We start from the raw sequence: 15346 nt of genomic DNA on the forward strand, positions 1-15346 counted from the left end.
ATATATATATATATAATTATTTGTATATATTATTTTATGAGTGTTCTTATTATATATAGTCTTATATTATAATTCAACATTTATATATCAATATTATATATATATATATATATATATATATATTTTATATATGTATAATTTTTTATTTGTTTTTATATTTTTGATAGATTTTTTTTTTTTTTTGTTTCTTCATTCAAAATTATATAATATTTAATTTAAAGAGATTATAAAAAAAAAAAAAAAAAAAAAAAAAAAAGAACATCATTATAATATATTAAACCAAGAATATCTATATATATAATTATAAATATATATAATATATATAATATATATTTTGAATTATATGTTGAAATACGAACCCTCAGAATGACAAAATAATAACATATAAAAAAGGAGTGTTACAATATAATATATATAGATAGATAATTTTTTTTATGTGAGAACTTAAAGAATCTTCCAAATTATACCTTTCATTGTTAATATAAATAATAAAAAAAAAAAAAAAAAAAAGTATAATAATAATATAAGCCGAAAAAATGGGAAACGTATGAATGTAATTTCCACTTATTGTAATATATATAATATAATATATTTGAAATATATATATATATTTATATATTTATTTATTTATATTTTTTATTTATTCATCTAAATATGAAAGACATTTGTAACTATCCCATAGGACAAGAAGTAATATTAGATAAACTAATATATGAAAAGAGATTTTTAAAAAATAAGAATAAGCAAAATAAAATAAAAAATGTAAATGAATTGAATTATTATTTGAATAATAAATTTGACTTTTTCTTGGGTCATATGAATTTTATGAAAAAGATATTTAAAAAGAAAAAGAAATTCTTAAAAGATGATGAGAGAGATAAACATAAGTATAGAATTAAAAAAGAGATAGGAATGAATAAGAAAATATGTGGTAAGAGAAAAAATGTATCAGTTGAATGTGACAAGAAAAAGAGACTTCATAAAGAAAGAAGTATTGAAAATGATAATACTACGAATAAATATAATAATAATGATGTCCCACATTTTTCTAATAATTCTTCTAGTTATAATAACCAGACAATAGATATACAAAATGTATCTGAAAAGAATGAATGTAATAAAATAAAGATAGAAGGAAATATTTGTGATATAAAAAATGAACAAGATGATATGGATGAAAAACATTCTTTTAATAATTCAATTAATAATTGTAATGTGAATATATATAATAAAAAAAAAGAAATAAATAATGTTGTACAGGTTAAAAGAGAAAAATCGAGCGAAAAGCAATTAGAAATAAAATATAATGATAATATATGTGATAATATATGTGATAATATATGTGATAATATATGTGATAATATATGTGATAATACATGTGATAATACAAGTAATAATATATATAAACATAGCAATAAACATATAAATAATTATTATTATTATCATTGTGATGAGGCATCATCTTTATTATCTGAAGAAGATAAAAAACTTCATTCGTTCAGTCCTTTATCTAATAATTCAGAATTAAGCAACGTATCTAATATGTCTCCTGATATGCTTTGTTTTGAAAAACAATTTAAATATATATATGATATTTATAAACAAAATGATAAAAACGTTTTTCTCTTTTATAATCCTCCTGTATGCAAATGTGTAAATAAAAATTTAAAGGAACAATATTTTCGAAGACTGAATGATAAATATCCATGCCTTTTTAACTGTTCATATTCTTTAGATTCTATGAAAAAAATAAAAGATGATTTTAAAAAAAAAAGTGAAAATATTAATGATAAGAATATTATAAATAATTCCAAGGATGAAAAAAGTAACAACAAATTATTAAATGATATAGAATATAAGAATGAAGTTGCAGATCATTATAATATAAATAAGAACTGTGAACAGAATATAGAAGTACCAAAGAAGATAGATATAAATTGCCAACAAGAAAATATAAACGTGTCACATAATTATGGTGAGGTGGCTTCTTATGCAGTAGAAATAAAAATGTATGCAAAGGCTTTTTTCGAATTATATTTCATGCAAAAATATGGAAGAAATAAAGATGTTTTAAAGGTTAAGTATGATAATAATAATAATGATAATATTAATAGAAAGGATAATAATAATAATGATAATAATAATAATAATGATAATAATAATGATAATAATAATAATGATAATAATAATGATAATAATAATAATGATAATAATAATAATAATAATAATAATAATAATAATAATAATAATAATGATAATATTGAAGATCATGATAAACATCCAAATAAACACCCTAGTGATAATAAAAAAACTCATGATGGTGTTCATATTAAACAAATCGATGTGAATAATATCAATCACAATATTGATATACATAAAAAAAATAACAATAATAATAATAATGATGAGAAGAAACTTTGCTTTTCCTTCTTTTCATCAACTGAAGAAGAAAAGGCTTTAAAAACATACTTTGATAAATGTTTATACAAAATAATAAAAAGACGATCTAGAACATGTGATAATAATTTATGTTGTGGTTTATTATATATTCCATATAGTTATATTGTTGTGTTGTTAAATAGAAAGATAGAGAATCTAACATATGCATGTACTTTTTTGAGAATTCCTTCAGATACAGATATATATTATAATAATAAAAAGAATGTAATAACCTTATGTGCAAAAAATTCTCAACATGAATTTTTTTGTTATTATTCTTTAAAGCAAAATAATTATGTTAAAAATATTATTATATATGATATCTATTATGAAGGATTTATTCCTTTTTTTAGACCAATACTTAATTTAAAGAATAAAAAAAATCAGGACAAAATACAAAACTTTATTACTTATAATAAAAATATAAATTTATCTATTGTTTTTTTTTTGACAAATACAAGAGAGAAAAATGAAAATATCAAATCTGATGAGAATATGGCGGATGATGTGGATGTTTCAAATGAGGCAAAAGCAAATATACAATGTAACAAAGAAGATGAAAAAAATGAAGAGAACAATATGAAAGATAATAATACATATGACATTTCTAACAATAGTAACTATGATGATGATATAAAAAAAATGAGACTTAAAATTTGTAAAATATTTAATATTAATCATCGTAATAATTTAAATAACAATATGAGTACTTCAAAGAGATATATGTCACATGAAACTAATCAAGAAGATAATATTGAGAAATATTTTTCAAACCTTTGTAGTGGTATGGAAGTAATAAATAATATGAATATAAAAATGGTTGTAGATAAAATTATTAAGATAATAAATAAAAATGATAGTGTATGTAATGAGAAATGTATATATCATGAGTATAATAAAAATTATATGAAATATAAAGATATACAAATATATTTATGTGAAGAAATTAATTCATTTAGTTTTGATCGTCGTCCTTTAGTAATTAAAAAAAGGGAAGTAAATTTATCATCATATGTACATTTTAATAAAATTATTAATAATTTATATGAACAAAAGAATTGTGGTCACTTATTAGGATTAATTAATCAGCAGTTAGATAATGATATTTTTATTAAAACATATATGAAGGAGAAGATATTACAAGGGGGTGTAAATAATAATATGTTTGATCATAGTACTTGTTCAAATGAAGATAATAATGATAATATGTATTATGATCATAATAGTAATAATAATAATAATAAAACATCTTCATCTTCTTCTTCTTCTTCTTCAAATGATATAAAATTGGAAGAGAAGAATCAAACTGTTTTAAATAGTTCAGATATAACAAAAAATAATGATGTTAATAATAACATAGTTGATGATACATATTTAAACAATATAAATAATTTTCATAATAATAATAAAAATAATAATGATGATAATATTTTGATAACTCCTTCAGAAGATAAAGAAAATATAAAAAAATGTTCTGATAATATATTCAATGATACCTTTTTTATTTTTAATGAGAATTCAGACTTATATACAAATGAAGAATATAAAAAGAATAGAATAGATACTATAAATAATAAAAATATAATAAATGAATATGCAAAAAATAAAATGTTGAAATATACAAGTAACAATTATTTAAGTAATAAAATATCTACAAATATCTTGCAGAACTTATTTAATATATATGTTTCTTCTTATTTAATGAAAAAAAATAATTATAATATATCTCATATAGAAAAAAAAAAAAAAAAAAAAGAATTTAAAAATTTATCAAATATATATAAATTAAAATATATGAAAGAATGTTATTATTTTTTATTCAATATGTATAAAAATAAATTCCACATACATATAAAAGAACAAGAGGAAAAGGTAATACACAAATATAATTGGATGTATGAGGATTTTTATTTAAACAGTCTTATGTCTCAAAAAAGAAAAAAGAAAAAAAATGTGAAAGAGAAAATTAAAGAGAAGGAGAAAATAATATAGTCAAATCTTTCAATATATATATGTATATATATATATATCATTCAAATTCATACATCAATAGTATATATTCATTTTTTTGTTTATATGATTGTTTCTTTTGTGTTGTGCCTGTGTATGTTTATGTGTGTCCCTTATTTTTTTTTTTTTTTTATAAATTATGAACATAATATTTTCATATGATGAAAGTTGACGATCCGTTCACTTATTGAGGTATACCCCAACATTGATAAATAATAACATACATATATATATATAAATGTATATATATATATATATATATGTTTTCCTTATAATTATCAATACATGTCATATTTTCAAATTATTAGAAAAAAAAAAATATTATAAAACGGTTCAATATATATATATGAATAAATTAAATATATTACCTTTTTACCTTTAAATTTATTTCCATACATTTTTTTTTTTTTGTCATTTTAATAAATAGAAACTTTTAATTTTTTAAGATAATAAACTTTATTATTAATAGATCCTTTCCACATGTATGTTTGGATTATATAAATATAAATAAATAAATAAATAAATATATATATATATATATATATATATATAATTTTTATATCAAAAATATAGTTGAGTAATATTCAATCGTACGTTTTTTTTTTTTTTTTTTTTTTATAGAAATATTACAACACACTGAAGAAAAAATATGTACTATATATATATAATATATATGTATTTTTTATTTTTATTTTTATTTTTATTTTTTTTGTAAAAAAAAAATTATACAATGTGGTATTATTTTTGTTCATCTCAAAAAGTATATTGCACTTAATAATAAAGGATTTACTATTTTGTTAATTATCTAAAAAAAAATTATAATGAAGAAAAAAAAAAAAAAAAAATTATCCACACTAATATAAGATTATCACATTTTAATATTTTTTTGTTATGTGTTTGATTATTTGAATATTATGAAAAATGTGAGAAAATATGTTTCCATCTGTTCAATTAAAAAAAACGTAAGATTTTTTGTTTTTTTTAAAATGAAATGTATAATATATATAAATATATATATATATATATATTAAATACTTTGTTTATTTTTAATTTAATTTATTTATCCATTGTTTTATTTTTTTCTTTGTAGAATATTATTGCGACTCTCTAAAATTTTATCTCTATCATCAGTAACGTCAAGAAGTAAAGCTCAAGAATTAATAAAAAATGGAGACATAAAGGTTAAGATAATGTGCATGGTGTATTATGTATATATATATATATATATATATATTTATATATATATGTTTATTTTTATTTTTATATTCATACATGTTGTTACTTCACCCCCCTCTTTGCAGGTTAATGACCAGGTTATTAATAAAAATGTTTTGATTGATGTAAATTCAAAAATTCAAGTTAAAGATAAAACGATAAAAGTAGATATCTCCACTAAATTATGGGGGATATATAAACCTAAGAATATTTTTTGTAATACTGAGAAGGATTATAAATATGAAGAAAAAATACACTTTAATAAAATGATAGAGGAAAAAAAATTGATAGATACACACAATAATAATAATAATAATGAGAATAATGTCTTGGGGGTATATAATAAATATTTGAATGAAGAAGAAAATTATAAAGTTTTATCGTCTTGTAATAAAATGAAACATATCAATAGTGATAATAATTTATTAAGTATTAATAGTTATAAATATAATAATTTAATAGAAAAAAGGAAAAAAAATAAAGAAAAAAATGTTTTTGTTTCAGAATTGAGAAAGATACCATCAACTTGTAAAAATACAAATATTATTACATATAACAAATTAAATATGAATATATATGATTATATTAAAAAACAAAATATGTTATATGAGAAAAAAAATCAAATAACAAATTATATTCCTGAACATTTAATAATTATTAATAGTTTAAATTCAAGCAGTGAAGGTTTATTATTACTAACTAATGATGGTGATTTTGCAAATAATTTAAAAGATATAAAAAATAATATTTTAACAACATATCTTATAAAAGTACAAGAAAATTTATGTATAGATCAAATAAAATTATTAAATAAAGGTTGTATTATAAATAATCAACATATATATCCTATTAATATTGATATTATTAAATCGAAACATACTTCTAAATGGATTAAATTTACATATGTAGAGAAATCACATAATGATTTACATTATTTATTTTCTAAATATAATATAACCATAAGAAAATGTAAAAGATTTTCTTTTGGTCCGTATAAATATTCAGACATAAATACACAATTTTTAATGCCTCTCAAAATACATTCAACATTTCATAGTTTTATAACTACACATAATTCAAAACTAATCTTGTCACATCCAAAAGGAAATATAATCAAACAGAAAAATCAAAACAAATTCTTATTTATAAATGACTATTTAAAAAATTCACTTGTTCAAGATAGACAGGATATAATAAAATGAAGAAAAGAAAAAAAAATTATTACATAAGCGAAAGAAATGGCACTTAAAGGTTAATATTAAATGGGTACATTAATATATATATATATATATATATATATATTTATATATATATATTTATTTATATATTTATATGTTTATATGTTTATATGTTTATATGTTTATATTTATATATCTTATATTTTTAAAGACATTCTATTATTTCTTTTTCAAGTTTTAAAAAAAAAAAAAAAATACACAAGTGGGTAATATTATATACATATATTATAATCCCATTTATGTAATTTTTATAATAATCTATTAAAATCTATTTATATTTATATTCACATATGCGTTTATATATATATATATATTTATATATATATATAAATATTTAATATGCATATATGTGAATTATATATAAAGATTAATAAAAAAAATATATTGCATACAAAAAAGTATGAATGGAACTCTGAAATAATCCATAAAAAATACCATTCAAAAAATGAACAATTCTAAAAAGGAGAAAGGGAAGGGGAAAGAAAGAAAGATAGAAAGAAAGAACAAAAAAAAAAAAAAAAAAAATATTAATATTTTTTTTCATTTATTGTTGATTATATGCAATTGTCATATTTGTTTAATTAGTTGATTCTTCAGTTGGTGTAGAATCTTCTGTTACAGTTTCTTCTTCTTCTTCTTGTTCTTCTTGTTCTTCTTTATTTTTTGGTGCGAGTGCATCAACTTCAGCTTCTATTTGCTTGTTGATAGCTTCAACTTCTTTTTGCATTTCTTCTTCTGTTTCTTGATTAAGGGCTTCGACTTGATTTTCTTGAAATAATTCTTGATCTTGTTTTTTTTCATTTGTAGTATTCATAAGTTCACTATAAATGGCTTGTAATTCTTTTTTGATATCTTGAATATCATTGTTAATAGCTTCAATGTGTTTTTGATCTTTATTTCCTACATGAACAAATTTAATGGTTTGACTAGCATTTCCATTATTAAGAGGTTCAAATTTTTTTAATGTGACACCTATTTTTTTTACTTTAACTTCCATATCATCATTTTCATCATAATAATATTCTTCTTTAATATAATTTTCAGGATGGTTATCAAAATTTTCATCCATACCTGTTACGTTTGTGTTTTTTGATTGTGTTGGTGGAACTACATTAGGTGTATTATTATTTTCGATTAATTCTTTTTCAAAGAAATCGATTTCATCCATAACATTATTAATACTGTTCATAATATTAGAATCTTCAGTTGGTTCGACACCTCTAAGAGCTGGTTGTGCTTTAACTTTAGCTGATCCTGCACCTTTTTTATTTGCTTCTTGATTTTCTTCTTTCTTCTTAGGAAACATTTTATTTTTTAATTTTCCTAATAAGCTTTTAACTTTACTAAATAATAATTTAATACCCATTTCTAGAATACCTTTTTTTAATTCTTCAACATATTCTGCATTAGTAGCTGTCTCTGTAGGTTCTGGTAATCCTTTTTCTTGAGCTTTTCTTTTTTTATATGATACATATGCTTTATATAACAATCTTAATAATAAATCTTTTAATTTATTTAAAACAATTGTTTTTACTTGTTCTAATATGAATTCATATGATACTAAATTATTTTTAAGTATATCTAATTGATCTAAAGAAAATTCTTCAAGATTACTAACATCTCCTAATTTAATATTTGTTATGTTTGAAAATGTCTCTCCTAATTCTTTACCTTTATTTAAGAAATTTGTTAAATCATTACTTCCTAATCCACCTGTTTGAGCTAATGTACTTTTGACAACATCCATAAAATTATCTCCTCTAATAATATTTTTCATATTATCATTTAATAAATCATCAACTGGAACACTACCTAATTCGTATGCTTTATCATTGTTATCTTCGTCATTTACATCTTCATCATTTACATCTTCATCATTTACATCTTCGTCACTTACTTCTTCGTCATCATTTACTTCTTCTTCATCATTTACTTCTTCTTCATCATTTACTTCTTGATCATTCTCTGAGGTTTCTTTTTTATTACCTTGTGATTTTAAAGAAAAGTTTTTTTTTTTGGTATCAACCAAGTTGGAAGAATTATTTTGATTAATTAATTCTTTAAATAAATCTTGATTCTTTTCAATATATTCAACATTGTCTTTTAACATATTCATTTTTTTAATAAAACTAACTAATAATGGATTATATGCTTTATTATTTTGAATTAAGGATTTTTTATTTTGTATGGTTTCAATATTCTTTTTTAATGCTTCAATTAATTTCTTATGTGATTGTAAAAAATTTACTAAATCTTTCATTTCTTCAGTGTTACTTTTTTTCTCATTGTTTTTTAAATTTTTTGCTGATTTAAATCCATCCATTAAATAAGTAACTGAATCGGTGTATTCTTTTTGCTTAAGTAATTCTATGCATTCTTCTTTTATAGCAGCACATTGAGGATCTGAGTAAGGTTTCTTTCCTTTAACATATGTATTTTCATGACAGTATTCACATTTAACTACCTTAAATAAATTCTCATAATTATTCAAAACTTTCATATCAACACCATGGTTCTTTTCATTTTTATTACAACTAATAATGATATTGCTTCTTATGACAAAGAGCAAGAAACTGAACAAAACAACTTTCATATTCATCATTTTTTTTTTTTTTTAAATATAAAAGATAAATATATAAATAATAACAATAATAAATAATATGAGTGAATGACTACTTTATTCACTTTTTAGAAATGTATCATAATGATATTCAAATCAAAATGTTTAAGTATCAATATATTTATATATATATATATATTTTTTTTTTTATTATATTTTTTATGTCTCGTGTGCTTTTACAAATTATTTGAAAGCAAAAAATAAAACAAAAAAGAATAGGAGAGTCACAATTTTGTCTAACAATTTATTTGTAATATGTCAAACGTTTAGGAGAAAAAAAAAAAAAAAAAAAAAAAAAAAAAAAAAAAAAAAAAAAAAAATAAAATAATATAAACATACACACACACATATATATATATATATATATATATGCACAGATTTACATATATGAACATTTGGTTATTTTCATAAATTGTTATTTTATTATTTTCATTTTTGCTTCATAGTGCAGCTAGCATCATATCTAATAATTTAAAAGGACACAAGATGTATTAGATAATATTATTAGATAGAACATTTCACGATTAGATCAAAAAAAAAAAAAAAAAAAAAAAATTATTATTATTATGATATATGCACTCTTGTATGTATATATAATATTATCTTCTTTCTTTTATATACATATATATATATATATATATGTAGTAAAATATTTTAGAAAATCTCAGAGAAAAAGTTGTCAATTAATATTATGTGCATGCGCAATGAGGAACGACAAAACAGAATTAAATGATATGAAATAAAATTATTATATTATATTATATTAAAAACAAAAAGGAAACGAAACCATCAAGTGTACTAGTTTATTATTAATATTTTCCTTTTCTAGTTACAATTATAGTTTAAATTATCACAAAATATTTTAATAACCTCATTTATTTTTTTTATAAAAAGGCTCAAATTTTTAGGAAAAAATAAAATAAAATAAAACAAGAAAAAGACAAAAAGATAAACAATATATAATATATAATAAATTATATATTTTTATTTTTTTTTCTCCTTTTTTACAATTATTCTAATGCACTTTGAGTTATATTATTATTTTATTTTTTTTGTTCTTATAAATCCATTTCTTCGTTTAGTTGACTTTTACATTTATTTAATTTAAAAAAAAGGAAGATACAAATAAATATGTATATTATATATATATGAGGAAGATTCATTTGTTTTATTTTAACTTATTCTTTTAATATTAAATGATAATATTATATGTGTATTGAATTATAAACATATATATATTTATTATTGTCTTTTTATGAAATAGGAACATAATATCGTAAAGAGTTTTTTTTCTTTTATAATTGAGGTATGAATATAAATATATGTATATGTATATATATATATATATATATATGTGTATATAATTTTTTTTTTTTTTTTTCAAAAGGTTTTGCTATTTTTTTATGTGATATATATTTCATTATGTACTTATTTCTTTTCTTAAAAAAAATACATTTTTTTAATATGTTATAGAAAGAATCTTATGAACAATAATAATTCAATAAATTTTATTATATAAATTTCGTATATAATTCTTTTAAAATATGAGGGTTTGAAAAAAAAAGGTAACTTCTCAATATTGGCTCTATATCTTTTATCATTGAATTGTTATAATTATCGATATTGTTTCTAATATATAAATAAATAAATATATATATATATAATATATTTTTATATATTTAATATATTAAGGGATAAAGAAAAAGAAAAAAAAATTTGATCCTATTTATAAAATGTATGTCACATATAATATTTAAATGGGTCATTTTGAAAATTAAGAATGGATATAAATATTTTTTTTTTTTATATGAAATAATAAAGTGCCCCAGCATAATCATCCATATAAAAGTGCAGAAAAATATACCTACATATATATATATATATAATATAACATTTTGTGATTATTATTTTACTTTTCCTTATTAATCCACCAAAAAAAAAAAAAAATAATAATAATAAAATAAAAATAAAAATATATATCTCTTATATCTTGTTGGGTAAAATTTTTAAAAATTCATTTTGAAAAAGGTTATATTTTTATACCTTATTAATATTTAAGATTTAATCACACACATATATATTATATATACGTATAAAAAAAAAAAAAAAAAAAAAAAATGACAAAGTCCTTCAAGCCCATATTATATATATTGTTCTCTCTCCTTTTATATATATGTGTATATATATAATATAGTTAAAAATGTAAGAATATGTATAATATTGTGTACATATTCTTTTATTTAATAATTATATTTTATATATCATGGGGAAAGGTACTAAGCATTAGTATGTGCCCACAAAAGAGATACTCTTATTATTCTATGAATAATTATATAAATGAAGGTGAGAAGGAAAAAAAAAAGATATATCTGTTTAATAAAAAGAATAAGAAATTTTTATTTATGTCAAATATGAAAAAAAAAAAAAAGAAAGAAAACACAGGAAGGAAGGAATACTTTTACACAAAAAAAAAAAAGAAAAGGAAAGAATATTATACTTATAATAATATTTATAAAGATATCATTGGTAATTTATTTATAAGAAACACACAATCTAAATTATACAACAATATATTATATAAACATAAAATTATTCAGTTTAATAAAAAATTTGTTTTTCATAAGAAACATTTATTATTTTATTCTTACATTTGTAAAAACTTTTTGGCTAGTTTTACCAATTTAGCTAGCCAAAAAAAAAAAAAAAAAATAAGAAAAAAAAAAATAAATAATAATAATAATTATATTAGAAGAAGTGGGAAAATTTTTTTGGACACATTTAGTGGTAATGAATATGAAGAAGAACAAGAAGAATTAGATCTGGATCCTGAGTTACATGAAAGTTTAGGAGGATGTATAGAAAATGATTTACAGAATAATTATTTTGATACATTACTTGGTAGTAGTGAAGTTGATTATAATAATGATGAAGATAAATATGATAAAGATGATGTGTGTGAAGAGACGAAAAGAAAAAAATATTATGTTTATGGTAAGAAATATACTGATAAAGATTATAATTCTGAACATGTAAATAAATATTATAAACATTTACCAATATATACACAAGATGATAGTATAGTATCGAATAAAAATTTTAAAAGAATATATGAATCAAATAAAATGGAAAATTTAGAAAGGAATATAAGAGAAGAAGATTTACATTATCCATCAGTACCTATAAAATGGAAATTGTATGTAGGTATATTTTTTGATAAAAAATATAATTATGAAAATGAAGAAGATAAAAATATATATAATAAATTTAATATTAATATACGTCATAAATATATACTTGAATTTTTATCATGGGTTAAATTATCTACAAGAATATATCAAAATACATCAAAAATATTAATGTTATTTAATTTAAAAAGAAATCAAAATATATTTGGAAATCTGATCTTTTTTACATCATTAAATTTACATTATGCTAATTTATTTATGAAATCTAATCCATATATTAAATTAGGATTATGTGAAGAATTATATTTATATTCTTATGAAAATAATAGTGATCATTTTTTATTAGGAACATTTCCTAATTTATCTATACAAAAAAATTTTCTACTCATAAAATTTTTTAATCCTAATAAATTACAAGATATAAATGATTTATATGAAAAACATATGAGATTTTATATTCGTTCCAATATGATATTTAAATTAGGTGTTTTAAAAAAAGTACCCAAAGATAAGTTACAAGATTTCTTTTTATCACCTCATCAATATTTACCTATAACAAATGAGCAAACCTCAACTGTTTTGAAAAAATTTGATGAGGAATTTAAAATATTTGAAAAATGTGTAAGTGTCGATGTAAATAGGAATAACGAAATACAAAATGTTGAAGGTAATGACAACAGTTATACTACACATAAGAAGGTACAGAGCAACCATGATGAAATAAATGAGGAAGATCTTGGTAATGATTATAATGACAATGAGACATTCATTAAATATGATAACAACTGTTTAGCAGAATTAAATATTATAAATTGTAAAGATGACGAAGAGGCAGATGAATTTATTCAAAAGGATCCTTATACACGATCTTGTTTTTATGATAGTATTTTTCTGTGTGAAGCAGCGGAGTTAGGTCCTCATATAAAATATTCTGAGGCATATATGCCTAAATTAAAATCCAAATTTAATTATAAATATGAATTAGATACAGATTTGAATCCATCGGAGTGTTTAGAGAATAAGCCTGAATATTTAGGGAATAAACGTTTAGATGCTAAGAGCTTAGATAATTATAATAAAGTTGATTTTGATATTTTAGATACATTTATAAAATTGAAGTATACTAATAAGGAGATACAATTAGAAGATTCTACTTGTAATGAAAATGAAAAGTATAGAGAATTTAATGAAAAAAAAGAAGAATTAAGAGATTCAAAAAAAAAAAATGAACAAGAACATATTGAAATATTAGAAAATAACCATATGGTTAATTTGGATAATAATAAAAATGATAAAAATATAAATAAAAATTTTATATCTTCATATAATAATATATTTAAAAATTGGAAAAATAAAGATGTTATTAAATCTGATAATATTACTGGTAAGAACTATAAAATAAAAATTGTTGATTATGATAATGATTATATGGATTATCTATGTAATGTTCAACAAAATAAAATATTATATGTAAAGAAGAAAGATAAGGACAAAATAAATATATTAAATAATAATAATATGAATAAAGATAGATATGAAAATAATGATAATGTTGAGAATAATTCTTATCATCATATATATAATACTTTAGATGAGGATAAGAAAAATCCCTTTATTAATAAAGAAAAGGATATTATATTAATTGATAATTCTTTACAATTTTTTGATCATATATTTTTTAAAGATTATTTATCAGATTATGTATATATATCATTACCACCAGGAGAATATATTGAAGATCCTTATACAATTAAAGATGAAAAAAATTATGAATTTACAAGATTTAATAATTCTTTAGCATCACAAGATGATTTTTTGAAAAGACAAAATTATCTTACAAGTTTTTTAAAAGGTATATGGTTAAAAAAAGATCAATCTAAAATTTTATTTTATGATAAACAAAATAATGCTTTATTATTTGGAACGGGGATAGATAAAACTTTTTCTTGGAATAAAAAAGTGGATAATAAAATAATGAAGAGAGCATTAATAAATATGGAAATAGCTCTAGAAAAAATAAGGAAAGGAAGTTCAGTTATTCATGATGATGATATAACTGTTCATAATGAAACTGAAAGAAATCAAAAAGAATATACTGACCCTTATACGTCTTTTAAAAACAGATTTACGTCTGTGCATAATCAGCTTCAGACATCGGATGGTTACAAGGATATGAAACCTCCTCCCGGTACATTCAAAAATAAAGAAAAAAAAAAAATAAATAAATAAATACATATATAAATATACATATATATAAATATACATATATATACATATACATGTATATATTTTTTTTTTTTTTTGCATGTTTTTCTTTTTATATTTTTGTAGGACTCGAATATCTAAATCCACTCATTTGGGATAAGACACCCGATGAACACAAAAGGTTAATTCTAGATACAGACAAAGTTCAAGAGGTCCATTCAAAATTTCTTAAAAAACTTGAACTCTATAAAGCATCTATAGATGATGATCCTTTTATTCAAAAGGTTCCTTCTGAAAATGATCTCTTAAATCATTCAGATAAGGTTGATATTGAAATTTTATAAAATGTTACAAACAGTGTATAAACAATGTAAATTTTTTATAAGTTCCTTTATTCATTTTTTTTTTGTTAAATTTTTATGTACACATATATA

General features: G+C 19.5%; 4 protein-coding genes across 4 annotated transcripts; 3 read left to right on the plus strand and 1 right to left on the minus strand.

Moving 5' to 3' along the window:
* Positions 1 to 654: 654 nt before the first annotated feature.
* On the plus strand, positions 655 to 4431 carry PGSY75_1228400 (hypothetical protein; the record flags this gene model as incomplete). The annotated part of the gene is made up of 1 exon (XM_018786859.1): positions 655 to 4431. One exon carries the CDS (start codon positions 655 to 657, stop codon positions 4429 to 4431), a length of 3777 nt encoding a protein of 1258 aa, XP_018640724.1.
* A 951-nt stretch (positions 4432 to 5382) lies between these two features.
* Positions 5383 to 6866, plus strand: PGSY75_1228500 (putative RNA pseudouridylate synthase; the record flags this gene model as incomplete). Its single annotated transcript, XM_018786860.1, has 3 exons — positions 5383 to 5411; positions 5540 to 5630; positions 5751 to 6866. The coding sequence occupies 3 exons, from the start codon at positions 5383 to 5385 to the stop codon at positions 6864 to 6866; spliced, it is 1236 nt and encodes a 411-aa protein (XP_018640725.1).
* A 613-nt stretch (positions 6867 to 7479) lies between these two features.
* On the minus strand, positions 7480 to 9504 carry PGSY75_1228600 (merozoite surface protein 9; the record flags this gene model as incomplete). Its single annotated transcript, XM_018786861.1, has 1 exon — positions 7480 to 9504. One exon carries the CDS (start codon positions 9502 to 9504, stop codon positions 7480 to 7482), a length of 2025 nt encoding a protein of 674 aa, XP_018640726.1.
* Positions 9505 to 11732: 2228 nt separating this feature from the next.
* Positions 11733 to 15256, plus strand: PGSY75_1228700 (hypothetical protein; the record flags this gene model as incomplete). The annotated part of the gene is made up of 2 exons (XM_018786862.1): positions 11733 to 14895; positions 15039 to 15256. The coding sequence occupies 2 exons, from the start codon at positions 11733 to 11735 to the stop codon at positions 15254 to 15256; spliced, it is 3381 nt and encodes a 1126-aa protein (XP_018640727.1).
* Positions 15257 to 15346: the final 90 nt, after the last annotated feature.

Source organism: Plasmodium gaboni, chromosome 12, assembly GCF_001602025.1.
Source record: "Plasmodium gaboni strain SY75 chromosome 12, whole genome shotgun sequence".
Lineage (NCBI taxonomy): Eukaryota > Apicomplexa > Aconoidasida > Haemosporida > Plasmodiidae > Plasmodium > Plasmodium gaboni.